Source organism: Rhinopithecus roxellana, chromosome 2 (assembly GCF_007565055.1).
Source record: "Rhinopithecus roxellana isolate Shanxi Qingling chromosome 2, ASM756505v1, whole genome shotgun sequence".
In the NCBI taxonomy this organism is placed as follows: Eukaryota; Metazoa; Chordata; class Mammalia; order Primates; family Cercopithecidae; genus Rhinopithecus; species Rhinopithecus roxellana.
The window spans coordinates 133,923,418-133,939,652 of record NC_044550.1 but is presented as its reverse complement, the minus strand read 5'-3'; the positions used below and the strand labels follow the sequence as shown (position 1 = coordinate 133,939,652).

Here is a 16,235-nt window from a genome sequence, read left to right as displayed (position 1 = left end):
TCCATGTATTGGGGGTCTACCGTGTCTAGCCACCTTATGCATGTTTGCCCATTTAATTATCACACATCAGTCAGCTTGGGAAGGTGGGGACTATTATCATCACGCCCACCTTATGGTGCTGCGAACTGAGGATCAGAGGTTAACTCCTTCCAATTCATTCTCCACATGGGAATCAAATGATCTTTTTTTTTTTTGAGGCTCTGTCGCCCAGGCTGCAGTGCAGTGGCACGATCTGGGCTCACTGCAACCTCTGCCTCCCGGGTTCACGCCATTCTCCTGCCTCAGCCTTCCGAGTAGCTGGGACTACAGGTGCCCGCCACCACGCCTGGCTAATTTTTTGTATTTTAGTACAGACAGAGTTTCACCATGTTAGCCAGGATGGTTTCAATCTCCTGACCTCGTGATCCGCCGGCCTCGGCCTCCCAAAGTGCTGGGATCATAGGCGTGAGCCACCGCCCCCGGCCTGAATGATCTTTTTAAGCATGAATTTCCATCGATGCACCTCTTAAAACCCTTCCTGGCCTCCCTCTGACCTGAGGGTACAGAGCCTGGCCTGCTCTCAATCCCCTGCATTCTGGCCCACTTTCTGCTTGAAGTTTTGTCAGTGAACAAGGAATGGCAGGAAGATGGAAAAGGCTGAACTCAGGACTAATTTTCAAGGTCCACTGCAAAATGAAAATGAGGATTCTTATGTAATAATGATTAAGAATTTCAAGACAGCGACAGCAGAGTCCACCAGCCAAGAGGGGGCCTATCTGAGTGTGGTCCCTGTGACCTCACAGGTCACACCCAGGACAGCAGCCCTGGCTGACTATCCAGGAGAGACACATTTGCTCAACGGAAAGATACAAAAGCAAAAGGGCCCTGTGCATTTTTAAACTTCCTACAAACAGGGGAGAAAAGAAAGGACAAAGAAAAGGGTGACCATGAGAGAAAAGCAAAATCCCTGCTTCCCAGGAGCTTACCTTCAAGAGGGGAATACAAAACAAAAACCTAATTATGAAAAGGAAAGGGCACTTTGGGAGGCCGAGACGGGCGGATCACGAGGTCAGGAGATCGAGACCATCCTGGCTAACACGGCGAAACCCCGTCTCTACTAAAAATACAAAAACTAGCCGGGCGAGGTGGCGGGCGCCTGTAGTCCCAGCTACTCGGGAGGCTGAGGCAGGAGAATGGCATGAACCCGGGAGGCGGAACTTGCAGTGAGCTGAGATCTGGCCACTGCACTCCAGCCTGGGCGACAGAGCAAGACTCCATCTCAAAAAAAAAAAAAAAAAAAGAAAAGAAAAGAAAAGGAAAGGGCCGGGCGCAGTGGCTCACACCTGTAATCCCAGCACTTTGGGAGGCCAAGGTGGGCAGATCATGAGATCAGGAGTTCAAGACCAGCCTGACCAACATGGTAAAACCCCGTCTCTACTAAAAATACAAAAATTAGCTGGGTGTGGTGGCAGGTGCCTGTAATCCCAGGTACTCCGGAGGCTGAGGCAGGAGAATCGCCTGAATCTGGGAGGTGGAGGTTGCAGGGAGCTGAGATCACATCACTGTACTCCAGCCTGGGCAACAGAGTCAGATTTCGTCTCAAAAAAAAAAACAAAAAGAAGGAAAGGATGTTGGTGCAGGGCCCACCTGAGACCTGTAGGCGCAGCACCTGGGGATGGAGGAGTCGGGAAATGGGCATCAGAAACACATCCTGGCTGGCAGGAAGGCTCCACCTTATCTACTTGCAGACTGCAACCCCTGCAGGGCCAGCCTAAGGACGGTCATGGTCTTTGCCAGGGGATGCAAGGATGCAGGAGCATGTGACACCCAAAATCAGGGAAGGAGCAGGCTCTGCTACCTGAACAGGAGCCACCGCCTTTAGTTTTTAAAAGCTCTCCTCGTTAAGGTCAGGTGTCCTCCAAATTCCAAGAGTCTCCCCAGCCAAAGCAATACAATTATTTAGAAAATTGGTTGCAGCAAAATGTACAAGGTAAAACTTCCTCAGTTAGAGCAATGCAATTATTCAGCAAATTGGTTAAAGTATAATTGCAGGAAAGGAAAAGCCATTTCCATCACCAATATAAAGGGGTTCTTTTCAGAGAATGTGTAAATGCATCCATAAAGGCTCTACCCACTCTCCCTCCCTCCACAGCAAAGGAATGGGATGGAGAGACGGAGGCTGTGGAATAGCATGCCTCAGAGCCTTCTGGAATTTTCTGTTTGTTTTCGGCTGAGATGAGTTGTTCATTAAACAGAGGTCATCCAAGGCGTGGCAGGAACCATAAGGCCCTGGTTTTCTGTGCACTGGAAGACAAGAAAGTTATAGCTCGACCCACTGGGCCAAAGCAGCCCTGACCGCATATTTTGACAAGCTCAGTCTGCAGAATGCAAGAGCATTCTGACAAGCCGGTCACTGGAACAAGCAGATCTTTCACTTCACCCTTGGTAATTATTAGCTTAATAGGCATCTGCTAGGTGTAGCTGAATAGTGAACAAGTAAGACATTACTAGGCAGAAAAAAATAACCTTACAGCAGGGTAGAAAGATTTAGGCCCCCCTGCAAACACTGATTGAGCACCTATTCTGTGGCAGGAACGTTCACACGCATTAACTCAGCCCTGGGTGACTCGGGGATAGCAGAGGGAGCACCATCACTGCTGTCATTTTAAATGAGAAACCTGAGGCTCAGACAGGTTATGCTTCCTGCCCAACATCACACGGCAAACATGTGGCAGAGCTGGGACTGGGTTCCAGGATTCTAGGTCCCAAAGCCAGCACTGTTTTCGTCACATTCAAGGACACCGTATGTGTGAGCAGCGTTGTTTGTTTAACAGCTTTGAGATTTAATTCACATACCCTGCAGTTCATTCATGTAAAGTATAATATTTCATAGTTTTCAGTATCTTCAGATATGTGCAGCCATCACTATAGTCAACTTTATTTACTTATCTATTTTGAGACAGAGTCTCGCTCTGTCACTTAAGCTGGAGTGCAGTGGCACAATCTTGGCTCACAGCAACCTCCACCTCCTGGGTTCAAGCAATTCTCCTGCCTCAGCCTCCCAAGTAGCTAGGACTACAGGCACACACCACCAGGCCCAGCTGATTTTTGTGTTTTTAGTAGAGATGGGGTTTCACCATGTTGGCTAGGCTGGTCTCGAACTCCTGACCTTAAGTGTCTGCCTGCCTCAGCCTCCCAGAGTGCTGGGATTACAGGCGTGAGCCACCATGCCCAGTCTATAGTCAACTTAAAACATTCTCATGGCATCAAAGAGAAACCCAGTCCTCTTTTGCTGTCACCCCATCCCTCCCCTTCCTCTGCCCCAGCCCCTGGAAACCACTAATCTACTTTTGTCTGTATAAATCTCCCTGTTCTAGACATTTCACAGGAATGGAATCCTATAACATGTGGTCTTTTGTGAGTGGCGTCTTTCATTTAGCATGTTTGCCAGGTTCATCCAGGTTGTAGCATGGATCGGCCCCTCATTTTATTTTATGGCCAAATAACCTTCCAATGTCTGCATATATCACATTTTATTTTTCCAGTTTTTCCATTTGGGTTGTTTCCACATTTTGGCTATTGTGAATAGTGTTGCTTTGAACATCTGTGTACAAGTTTTTGGGTGGACATCTGTTTTCACACCTGTCAGCAGATTCTAGTAGTGTGAGAGGGTGGGATAGGGGCAGAACAGTAGAGAGAGAGATGAGCGGAAGAGAGACACAGAGACAGGGAGATGCCGTGTACCTGCAGCTCACATACTGCCACAAAGACACACACAGAAAGACCCACAGAGACACGTGAGTGATGGGCTGGGACACATACAGACACACGTGGAGAGGCAAGACACAGTATGAGAGGCAGCACAGGGCACATCCAAATAGGGACTCAATCAGTGTTTGCAGGTTCTAAAGTCTTTCTACCCTGCTGTAAAGTTAACTCATATTTTCCTGCCTAGTAATGTCTTACCTGTTCACTATTCAGTTACACCTAGCAGATACCCATTATCAAGCTAATAATTACCAAGGATAAAGTTAAAGATCTGCTTGTTCCAGACGCATCTCCTACAAGCCATGTCCCAGGAAAGCAGCAGAGGCTTGCCCATCTCTCCCCTGTTCCACGTTGGCCAAGGGCAGGGCAGTGCCCCCTCCATAGGATCCTGCTAGCCAGGGAGGGAGATGCAGGGCTGATGCAAAAGCTGATTGTTCAGAGTAATTAGAAGCTGAGCCCTACTGACTTTGGACCTTTGGGGAAATTCGTTTTTAAATTCCCAGCCCACTTTCTTCTGTGGTAAGCTGAGGCTGCGGAACAGGATGGAACAGGTTGGAAAGGGGCAGAGGCTAGGAGTCAGGTGTGCAGACGTAGCACTCCCGAGCAGGGGCCTGGCAAACCCAAGGACAAATATCAGCTTGGCTACTCTCCAGCTGCGGGACTCAGGAGAGTAGCCTACCTCTGAGCCTTGGCTTCCTCATCTGGAAAACGGGAATATAACTCAGATCAGCCTCATGTGGCTGCTGAGAGAAGGGCACGAGATCACTCACGTGAGTGTTGGCATCACTCACAGGTGAAAGGTGTAAAACTGCCTGGCATGGGTAGATGCTAAAAAATAATGCTAGTTCAATCTCTCCCCTTATTCCAGAAGACGAAGCCTGCAGTACTTTCTAGGAGACAAGGAGGTGACTAGAAATGTCACATCTTCTCCACCCACGGGGCTCACCCAGAAAGCGATGTTCTGTGGATAGAGTAAGGGTTTCAGGAAGGCAGGAACAAAGAGAATTTTTTTAACATCTCTTCCAGAGGCCCAGCACTCCTATTCCTAGAGATTTAATTAAAGGAAGTAAAATGAAATGAAAATAAACGCATACACCAACATTCATAGTAGGCTTATTCATCACAGCCAAATTCTAAAAACAGCCCAGTCCACCAATGAAACACCCACCAAATGGAGAGCAATCAACAAAGCGTGGCACATCCACCCAGTTGACTGCCACTGAGCAATAAAAATGGGGGAATAATTGATATACGCAATGAAAGGGAAACATCTCAAGGCATTCTGCGGAGGAAACACGGGCACGGAACAGCACAATTCCATTTGCATAAGGTTCGAGAACCACAGAACCAACCAATGGAAATCCCACGCATGGGTGCCTCTGGAAGTGTGCAGGGGTGGGGAATGACCAGAAAAGGTCACTAGAGGACTTGCTGGGTGATGAAAACACTCTCAGTGGGGGTATTGGTTCTAAGGGATATGCAATTCTCACAACTCATCAAACTGTAAAACGTAAAGTCTGCGCATTTGATTGTATGTAAATTATGCCTCAAAAGAGCAGCCCATTGGGAAACTGTATCTGTCAGAGGCTTGTCTACATGACACCTGGCTGCCAGGGGGACACCCCACCTCCCACATGTGCCTCCACAAACAAACACCAACACCAAGCTTACATCAACAGCTTCCTTGTCCTTTGACATCTGCACTTCTCTCTTCCTCCTCCTCGATGGGGAGCCAATTTCCAAGGGGGTCTGCGCATTAGACTCCAAATTCTTGAGCAGATTTTGAGTGTCGTCTTTCTAAAACCGAAAGGTCAGGAGTTGGGGGTGGATAGAAACACAACACTGAGGTCAGTTGGCCTAGTTCCCACCAAGACTTTTGCCAGTCAACTCCCCCAGTCCAGCGGCCACTTCTGCTTGCCTCTGTGCTTCTCAAGCTTGGTCCTCTCTGTATAATGCCTCCCACCCTACGTGGGGTCTGCTACACGTCCTTCAAGACTGCACAGGTCACCTTCCTGAGAAGTCCCCCTAAGGCCTCCAGGATGCCCCCATTTCAGAGCACCTTCAGGACTTGAGCCAAGATGCAGAGCAAAGCTTGTTCCATTTTTCTTCTAGGTTGGAACCCCCAGTGGACTGGGAGCTCCTTGGATTTAACAACTAAGCATGGGAAATGGCACATGCATATTAATGTTCCTGTTGATTTTGATCACTCCATTGAATGGTTTTTAAGAAAATATGTTAGGTGACCTTAAGTTATAGAGTAGTTTCTATTCTGAACTACAATGAGTGCTCATTATTTATGGATTCTGTATTTGCCAATTCCTATACTTGCTAAAATTTATTTATAACTCCCAAACCAATGCTCATGGTGCTTTTACAGTTATTCACAGATACACACAGAGGATGAACAATCTGAGTTGCCCGGCATGCATGTGCTCAGTTGAGATGGAACAAGGTAGCACCCTGCCTTCTTGTCTCTGCTCTCATGCTGTAAACATTCTTTTCATACTCTAGTAGCACAGTTTTTGCATTCCTGTGCTTTTTCTTGGTGACTTTACTGTTTAAAATAATCACCAAACACAGTGCAGAAGTGCTATCTAGTCTCCCAAAACACAAGAAAACTATGACATGCCCTCTGGAGAAATGGGTGTGTTACAGAAGCTTCATTCAGGTATGAGTTACAGTGCTGATGTCTGTGAGTCCAATGTTAATAAATTAAAAATATCTATCAAATAAGATATCTTTAAACTGAAACATACATAGAACTATGGTACGTATTGACTGGTTAATGGAAATGTTGTGACCAGAAGCTTGTAGGAACCTAACCCTGTTTCTCTCCTAGGAACAATGGTTTGGTGTTCACTAACGCTGTGTTCTCAGTGAGTTTATAGAACGTAACTACCACAAATAAGGAGAATAGACGATATTTAAAATTCTGTTATCCTGGATATTTCTCAACTTCTTTAATCATTAGCTGCTCATGAACATAATCTTTGAAGTAAAGAAATATCACCAGTTTGTCACTGAGTTAATCAGCTACTATTATTGAGCATCTGCTTTGTGTCAAGCCTTGTTCTAAGTACTGGGAACAGAGTAATGAACAAAATACACAGCCTCGGCTTTTGTGGCATTGATATTGCAGTGAGAGAAGAAAGATGCAAACAAATAAACGAAAAAATACATAGTAATTCAGGGACAATCGTGTTCTAGAGTAACAGTGGAGGGTGGGGGAATGAAGGATGATGGGAGACAAAGTCTCTTGGACAAAGTGGCATTTGAGAAGGAACTTAAAAGAAGTGAGGTCATCAGTCATTGAGATACCTGAGTGAGGAGTATTCTAGAGAGAGAGAACAGCAAGTGCAAAGGCCTTGAGGCAGGCCCATGTTGGGCATAGAGAGAAACCTGTGTAGATGCAGCAGTCTGGGGTGAGTCTTAGGGTAGATCATGAGGCTGGAGATTTGGGAGGTTGTTTACCAAGCATGGTTGGCCAGTACAAGTGTCCTGCAAAGAAGAACCCAGTCAGATAGTCCTACAGTAAAGACATCACCAAAAAAAAATACCTATCCCACAGAAGGAGCACCAGCATCACTTGAAAATGTCCAGAGGGTCACCAGCCATTTGAGGACAGACTCTAATACGAAAGATAAAATCCAAAACAAACAAAAGGAAAAAGCAAGCAGGGAACACACTACGCAAGGCGGAGAAAAAAAAAAAAAAACACCTTAAATAAACAACTAAAATATTATCAGAGAGATCAGAGAAGGTATTCCATTCATAAAATAAGAACAGGATAGAACATTCTCAGAACAAAGAAAAGACTCTTGAAAATTGAAAATACGAAAAACTCAATACAAGTATAAAGTTGAGAAACGTCTTTCTGACGGTAACGTAAAAAAGACAGAGGGCCGGGCGCGGTGGCTCAAGCCTGTAATCCCAGCACTCTGGGAGGCCGAGACGGGTGGATCACGAGGTCAGGAGATCGAGACCATCCTGGCTAACACGGTGAAACCCCGTCTCTACTAAAAAATACAAAAAAACTAGCCGGGCAAGGTGGCGGGCGCCTGTAGTCCCAGCTACTCGGGAGGCTGAGGCAGGAGAATGGCGTAAACCCGGGAGGCGGAGCTTGCAGTGAGCTGAGATCTGGCCACTGCACTCCAGTTTGGGTGACAGAGTGAGACTCTGTCTCAAAGAAAAAAAAAAAAAAAAAAAAAAAGACAAAGAGATGGGAAGTGAGAGACAAAGACTAAGATTGGAAGCCCAATTCAACCTAAAAAAATGATAGGGTTCTTGGAAGAAGAGAACATACAAAAGGAAAAGAATCATCAAAGAAATCAAGAAAATGATTCTCTATCAAAAGGACGTTCCAAATGCCTGGCACTGTGGATGACAAATGACTTTCACTAAGACCATCCTGGTGCAATTTTATTTATTAGGAGCAAAGGTAAAGGTTCTTTACAATTCTACAGAGGAACAAAAGGAAAAGAGGTTTCACGTAAAGTATCAAGGATCAGAATAGAATCAGTTTTCTCAACAGCAACCATGGAAATTATGAGATGAAGCAAAGTCCCCCTCTTTTAGGGGCCTGCAAATCCCCTGCCCTAAGCCTGGAAATAAAGGAAAATCCTGACTTTCTTCAAGGGAAATTATCAGCAACTTGATAAGCAAGAAGGTAATAGTAACTTAATAGCCAGGAAGTTAGAGTCAGGAGATGTTTGGTTTCCCTACAGAAATTAAAGATAACACTTAACACATGTCCTGAGTTGTTTTTCAGAAACCTGGACCCCCATCAAATGGATCCACTTGGAGGCTGAGGTCCTCAGCTGCCCCTTATCTGAGATCTGAACTCTAAGCACCATTCTTTGTTGGAAAGTTCTTCCTGGGGGGCCCAGAGGAAGTCATGCCCAGGAGCCTGACCTAATGTTCTTTTCTGCTGAACCCACATTTTAAAACAAAGCTTCTCTTCCTTGACAAAATACATACCAGAAAATCTTTGAATCTACCTCTGACTTGCAAGCCTCCACTTCAAGATGTCCCGCCCTTTTAGGCCAAAACCAATTGTAACCTTCGTGTACTGATTTAAAATTTTGCCTATAACTTCTGCTTTCCTGAAATTTACCTATACCTTTAAAAACCCTCACCTGCAAGTCATCGGGCAGGTCAGGATTTGAGCATGAGCTGCCTAGTCCTCCTGGCTTGGTGCCCTGTGAATAAAAACCTTCCTTTTTACCACTGCAAAACCTCAGTATAGCTATCAGGTCTTACTGTGCGAGGTGAGTGGGACCCAGTTTGGTTCTACAACAGTTCTAAGACTGGAGGCCGGATGCAGTGGCTCATGCCTGTAATCGCAGCACTTCAGGAGGCCGAGGTGGGAGGATCACGAGGTCAGGAGGTCAAGACCAGCCATCTTGTTTCTAATCTCACAGACTTTACCCTCCTCCCCCAAAAGAGGCAGAAGCTGCAAGGATCTAAAATAGTGGCCATACCACTACTGATGGAATGCCTGCCATAGGCCAGGTGTTGCCATGCACAGCCAATTCCATGAGGGCCACTTGCATATGAAGCATCCACCGGTCTCCTTCAAGCAGCCACCCCGACCCTCATCCATGCAGAGAACACAGTGGCTTTGGGGTTGGTCACGTCTGTCACTTTAGCAAGTTACTTAACTCCTCTGTGCCTCAGTTTCCTCATCTGCAAAGCAGAGACATTCATGAAATCAACTCAAACTGCTGTGGAGATTCATTGAGATAATTTAGGCAGAGGGTCTAAATCTAGTTCAGTGCCTGGTAAACAGCACTCAATAAACACTAGCATTGCCAGTGCTCCATCGCAGACTCCCCATGCGGTGTCATAACTGATAGTTCACTTGTAAACTTGCAACTCGTCGTTCTCCTTGAGGCTGTGAACCTCAAGCAGGCAAGGCAGGGTCTCTCCTGCTCACGAATGTGGTCCCTAGGCCAGTGACTGGCTGTAGAAGGTGCCCGAAAACTTTTACTGTGAAAAAACTTTTACTGATGAATGAAAAAATGAATGCCAATGTGGCGGCTGGAACTCAGGCCAGGTGACGTAACCCACACCAGAAGGATGGAAAAGGCAGAAGCAGGAATAGGCATTCAGGCGTGGGAGTCCCAGCAGCCCTTCTGTCCACCACGGTGAGCTGGGTCGGCATCCTGTCCAAACCCTTGGTGCTGCAGATAAGGAGAACGAGGCGTGGCGCGGATGGGCTGCTGTCTAGGATCACCCAACGGAGTGGGATGTAACTGGCACCGCAGGGGACCCCAGGTCAATGCCCTCTAGTCACCCCGGCACCGTCCTCCTGGAGCAGGAGAACCCGACGCCTGAGCGGTTGCGCGCGAAGTCCCCAACCAGGCTCAAGGAGTCGCAGAGCCGGGTCTCCAGGACCGAGAAGCTACGCGCCCCGCGCCCCGCCCCACCGCTGTCTGCTCGGCCGACCCACCTGGTGTCGCGGGCTCCGGCGGCCCGAGCGGCAGCCGAGCCAGAGGCCGAGGCCGAGGCCGAGCGCGGCGCCCAGCAGCACGGCGGGGGCCAGCAGCGCGGGTGCCGGCCGCAGCGCGTCCCGGCCCAGCAGCAGCCGCGCATCGCTCTTGCAGGCCGCCCCGCCGCCGGCCATCTGCGGCGCTCAGGCGGCCGCCCCGCCGCATCCCGCTGCTTGCTGCACGGTCCCCGCCAGGGCGGCGACGCGTGACTCGGAGCCCGGGCGGGCCAGGGGCGCGGCGCGCCCAGCAGACTTTCCGGCCTGTGCAGTCTCCCGACTGCTACTCCTCTCCTCTTCCCTGCTTCGCCGAGCGGGAGGGAGGAGCCTGGATCTCCGCTCAAAACTTTCAGCCACCCCCGCCTCAGCCCTGCCCCTGCACTGAGCATGCCCAGCAAGAGGCGCGCCTCCCAGCCCCTGACCCTTCCGGAGCAGGCCCGGTTTCCACTGGGATTCCTAGGTTCCTGGGGAGAAAGAGGGACCCTGATCACTGAGGAAGGCTCCTTTAACTTTATTGAGCCTTAGAATATGCTAAGCATTTAGCTTAATGATCTCATTAACTTTCTTCATAACCCTCTGCGGTGGGTGCTCCGCCCATCCTCCTGATGAAAACGCTGGGACCAATGCAAGTCCAACCCCTTGCCCTTGCCTCTAACCTCTAACCATCAACCTTCCCGGGGCCACACCGCCCTCCACGCCTCTGAACTTGCTCACGCGAAGTCTCCTGTTTTAATCTTATTTTCTCCCAGGGAAGGTCAAGACAATAGGTGGAGAGACCTTTACCCTCAGTCTCCACTAGGAGGATGGGTAGAGGGACCCTTACACCCAGTCTCCACTGAGACGCTGGGTAGAAAGACCCTTACACCCGGTCCCCACTAGGTCCAGGACACTGCACCATCAATTCATTTACTCAGCACTTGGGGAGAATCTGTTTGTGTGTTGCAAGCTGGGGAATAGGCCAGCCACAAACCAGGCAGTGTCCAGGGTAGTGTATATCTCATAGTTGTGTAGAGCGGTAAACAATTAGACCAGTTCATCACTCTGTGTTTGCTTTAAACAAACTGATTTGTTTTTCTAAGACCACCAGAGAGAGCACAAAAGAACCAGCGAGTAGGCAAGGCTAAAAGCAAAACTGCAAATTTATTCTTTGGTCATCTAGCTCCAGGGAAAAATGTATGGGGGTGAAGTCTGTTGGCCTCCAGCAAAGGAGGCCGAGAGAGTCACCCGGTAGAGCTCTCAGGCAAAGTTCCTAATACAGTCCCGACAAAGGTGGGGGCTGAGGAAGCCCATACCGAGCATCTGCCGGGAGCGGCTTTTCTAGGAGTGGAAGGGCAATAGGCGGGGCACGGGCGTGTCGGGAGGAGGGGGGTGCTCCGCAGGTGCGACCAGGTAAATCTTGGTCTCTTCGGATTGACATCACCTGGCATATGCCTGATTAATCTGCACCTTCCCGGGCGTCAGCTGCATTTTCACGCACACGGGAAAAGTTGATGATGATGAAAAACCCGGAAGTGCGCCATCCTGCCTCCGTTCATCCAAACAGACCCGCTTCCCTCACTCTCACGGCCTCTCTGGGGTAAGTGCCCTTACACAATGTTTGCGTTCATCCAAACACATTTATGGGGTAGCTACTAGATGTTTGCTTTTGTCCTGGGTGCCTGGGTAAAGTACACATGCATGTGCATGACTGCACACTTGCACACAAGGGCACACACAGACACACACTCCTACCCTGTGGAGCTTCCCAGTGTGGGCCAGGCTAGGGGACACCATGTGGATCTGTTTCAGCAGAGGAGGGCTTTGCCCTTTCAGCCTGGATGTCCAGCTTGTTTCTATTTGTTTCATCATTTCCTCGTGGCAAGATGAGAACTGTTACCCAAATTCTTCATCCTTTTTATAAACGAAGAAACTGACAGCTAGAGAGGAGAGGTGACTCATTTAAGGTCTTGCAATTAAGGAGTGGGACAGAATTATTGTCCCATTTACACCTGTGTCTGTCTGGCTTCAGGACAAACTCTCCACTATGTGGAGCTTCTTATATACTTCCTTAGAAGCACCTCCAAGTTCCTGGGGACGCATATGAGGGCAATAACTTGATGCTGTTGTTTTACACTGGGTATTTCCACGAATGCTTAGGCTTTAGTTTTTAAAATGTGGTGTTTGGGCCAGGTGTGGTTGCTCACGCTTGTAATCCCAGCACTTTGGGAGGCTGAAGTGAATGATTGTCTGAGCCCAGGAGTTTAAGACCAGCCTTGGCAACACGGTGAGACCCTGACTCTATAAAAAATAGTAATAAGAACATTTTTTAAATGTAGGGTTATTTGCATTTTACTTTATGATAAAGATGACTATTAAATTAACCTTTAAATTACTGACTGTCAAATAATACCAATGGTCCAGCAACATGCTTGGCAATTAGCCTGTGGCCTTGTCTCATGCCTGACAGCTGCCACGTACCCCCTGGTGTGGGAACTTGGCTTATACGTTCTCAGCTTCTCAAACCCCATGGCCTTGTCCATGTTAGCTCAGGAAAGGCCTGTCCTTGGATGGTCTGGGTTGTGGGGAGATAGGCTGCCAGAGGCCAGGCTCACTGGCCTGGGACTTTAGACAGCCTAACAGGCTGCCCTGCAGGAAGGATGGCAGGAGTGGAGCCCTCTCCCTTCAACAGGTGTCAGCTGTCACCCAGGACCTAGGCAGGGATGAGGAAGCAGACAAAAGGCTCCACCAGCCCCCCTTTTTTGTGTCTTTCTCCTCCTCCTCCCGCCTCCCTTGGCAAAACAAACCCCTGTCCCCACGGAGAGTTCAGGGAGAGCTTGCTCAGGGCTGCGACTTCAGACACCAGCTCCCCTCTTTCTAGGTCTCCAGAGAGGTGGCCCAGCGGCTGGCCTGTTTCCCACTGGGAATGCGAGGGGCACCCGAGCAGGCCCAGGGCTGAGCCACAGCAGGCACGGGCAGTGGTGCTCAGCTGGGCTGCACTGAACGCAACCGGAAGTGAGGGTCCTTTTCCTTCTCTCTCTGCCACCCCCTCCTCCCCGAGCTGTCCTGAACCCTCTGGGTGCTCCAGGACTCGTGGCCCCGAGCTCCAAGTGCCTCTCCGTTTTCTAAACGGGGATGAGGAAACTCCGAATTCACATCCGTGTGTCTGGAAACCGTTCCCAGGAGAAGTGCGTCTGAGCAGAGGCTTACAGACCCGAGTAGGTGGTAGCGGAGGGGCCCTTGGGGCCCTGGTAACCTTGAGGAGCAGGGGAGTGACCCACTCTGATTTGGTTTGGGCGGAAGCAAACCCAGGCCTGGCCGCCGGACGCCCGGGCCGCGCCAGCTTGCTCTTCCCCTCCCACGCCCGTTCTGCGCCTCCCGGCCCCGGAGCCCCAGATGCGGGTGTTTGTTCCAGAAAACTTTCGGCGGCGGCTCGCACTGAGCATGCTCAGCGGCGGGGCGGGCCTGGGGTCCGGAAGCTCCGGCGACTCGGCAGCACCCGCCGCTTTGAGGTAGCGGGTCCGGCAGGCGATGGGCCCCTTGGGCTCCTGGGGGCGCGCCATGTGGGTGCTGGCCGGGGGCCTCCTGGCGGTAGCCCTGGCGTTGGGGGACCGAGGCTGGCTCGGCGCCAGCTCAGGTCCCCGCTGGCGCCCCGTCGCCGCGCAGCCACCTCGGCATCCCCAGGTGGCTCCCGGGTCTGGGCCTGGCCTGAGGACTCCTCCCGGGCGGAGCGGGGTGGGGCCCGAGAGCAGCACGCAGGTAAGGAGGGCCCGCCCCCAGCCTCCGGTCTGACTCCAGTGGTTTGACTTCGTCTGCACCGGCGGTGGCAGGGAGGACCCTTAGTATTTCGCAAAGAATGAAGGAGGGCAGGATCTGAACAGGGTGCCTCGCGGCCCTTAGGTATATCCCGCTCATGGCCAGAAAGCTTCGAGGGAAACTGGAGACCTTCCTCGGGATGTGGCGTCTGCGGGCTTGGACTTCACCAGCGACCGGGGTTCGAATCCTGCTCTCCATTTTACGAGCTTTGACTTAGGGCAGGTCACTCCTGTGCCCCAGTTTACTGATGGTTGAAACGGGGCCGTGGCGGCGTCCACCCCAGAGGGTGGAATGGGTTAGATGAGCTCACGCATGCAGAGCGCCTTGCAGAGGCCAGCACTGGGAGATTGCAGCGGTTGTTGAAAGTGGGGGCTCTTGGCTGGCCTCTTAGTTGACTGAACTCTCCTGGCTGATGGATTTAGCCACTTCCTACTTCACCCTGGCCCTCCTTCTGTGGTCCTAAACTCGAAAGTCGTGGATCCCTGGCTGTCACCCTAGACTTGACCTCCCCCCACAAAGTTGGTCACCAGTCCTGGTGCCTTTTCCTCCAAATCAGCTCGGATGTCTGCCCCTCCTCCCTCCCCACTGCCACCCCCTGGCTTCAGGTCCCACCACTTCACCTCTAGCCCTTGGTGATGGTTTTCCCACTTCTTGCATCCATTTTCCCCCAGACCTCTGGGGTGGTCTGTCCTGGTAGACATCCCACCACTGCCGTCCCATGCTGGCACTTTTCCCTCCCCCATCTTATTGTCCCTGGTAGCACACCCAGGCTCCTATTCCCAGGACTGCCCTGGCCAGATGCTGCCCTGAGGTCCTCCCACCTCTCTCCCAGGGTGGTGGGTCCTGTCCTGCTGTGTTCTCTACCCCAGGACACTTGCGACACTTCCAGAGGTTTAGTCTTAAAAGAGACCCTGCTCCCTTTCTGTCTTTAGGTTTTCACTGGAAAAATGCCATGTCAGTGTCCTGAGCTTTCAAAAGTCTAATGACAGAACATGTTCCCTGGGTTCTTTCATCTGCCCTGTGAGGTGGGAGTATCTGGCTGGTTTTGCAGGTGACAAAACCAAGGATCAGGAAGTCGAATCCCCAGGCCTGTCCTGTGCTCTCTCCCTGGCCCCCGAGTTCAGAGCCCGTGTGCCTGGCCTCACCTGCTTTGCACAAGCTCTTCCTTCTGGGAAGCCAGAGTCAGAAGATCCTGGTGCACATTGGTCTCTGTCAGCCACAGTGGTGTTGAGGGTGGTCCCTGCCAGAAGGGAGGGACGGTGCCTACTGGGAAGGGCCTGAAGCCATCTAGGACCATGGTGAGTCTAGAGCACCTCACCCTTAAGGGCCTGCCTTTGCAGGAATCTGGGAATGAGCACCTTTGTTCAGTTGCCCTTGGCATCTTGAGCATGTCCCCTGGGCCCTGGCCCTGCCCACACCCATCCCAGCTGTCCATGGGACCAGCCTTCCTCCGTCTCTCTGGGCCTGTCTGGGACAGCCCTTCTGCACACTGTACAGAAAGAGCTCCAGCCATGTGTGTCCCTGCCTTGGCCACTCCCTCTTCTGGGGCCTGGGGCAAGTCACAGCCCTCAGGTCTCTGCTTCTTCTTCTGAGCAGTGGTGTAAGGGCTGTTTCCAGAGCACAGTTCCCTAAGGCACAGGTTAGTTCTTCCTGTTGTAATTATTTGATGCCTTCATGTAATTATTTGATGCCATCTATCCATCCATTCCTTCCATATCTATATCTATATATATATTTATTGCACCTTTGCTAAGTCCCATGCTGTGTGCAGGGGGCTGGGAGACCAATGCCTAATTGCACACTGTGATTGCTGTAAGGAGGAGGATGAGGAGCCATGAGAGAGGGTGGAGGAAGGAGGTCATTTAGTCTGGGAGATCAGTTGAGACTTGAAGGATGGGCAGGTTTAGCCAGGGAAAGAGTGGGGAGAGGACATCCCAGGTGGAGGAATCATCGTGGGTGCGGCCGGCATGTAGGAGGGGCTTGTCATATTCCAAGTCTCTGGCCCCCTGATGCTGGGACATCTCTTGGTGAGAACATTTACCACATCGTTTTGGCTGCTTGTCTGTTTCCTTTGCTGGACTGTGAGTTACTGTGGGTGGGGATTTTACCTTTTTTAATTTGATCATTTGATATCCACTGGGAATGCGTTTTATTCCCCAGTGGTTCTTAAAGTGGGGCCCAGGGACTCCCTGGGGTCACCGAACCATTA

The 16,235-nt window shown here is 50.5% G+C and overlaps 2 protein-coding genes across 7 annotated transcripts in view; one reads left to right on the top strand and one right to left on the bottom strand.

Moving 5' to 3' along the window:
- Nucleotides 1-10,552, bottom strand: part of EVC (EvC ciliary complex subunit 1) — a 92,728-nt gene extending 82,176 nt beyond the window's left edge. For all 3 annotated transcript variants that reach the window (XM_030920472.1, XM_030920482.1, XM_030920484.1), the window contains exons 1-2: nucleotides 10,199-10,552; nucleotides 5,419-5,544 (exon numbers count right to left, since the gene is read on the bottom strand). In XM_030920472.1, coding sequence (XP_030776332.1) covers nucleotides 5,419-5,544; nucleotides 10,199-10,372 — 300 coding nt within the window. In that variant the 5' untranslated portion in view covers nucleotides 10,373-10,552. The remainder of the gene's footprint in view (nucleotides 1-5,418; nucleotides 5,545-10,198) is intronic.
- A 3,111-nt stretch (nucleotides 10,553-13,663) lies between these two features.
- EVC2 (EvC ciliary complex subunit 2) overlaps nucleotides 13,664-16,235 on the top strand; it is a 164,807-nt gene continuing 162,235 nt past the window's right edge. For 3 of the 4 annotated variants that reach the window (XR_004055663.1, XM_030925843.1, XM_010370055.2), the window contains exon 1: nucleotides 13,689-13,969. Coding sequence is in view for 2 of the 4 variants with exons in the window: in XM_030925843.1 (XP_030781703.1) it covers nucleotides 13,742-13,969 (228 nt within the window). In the remaining 2 variants the exon portion in view is untranslated. Of the gene's footprint in view, nucleotides 13,970-16,235 lie in introns of all 4 variants that reach the window. The other variant, XM_030925850.1, reaches the window with a different exon arrangement.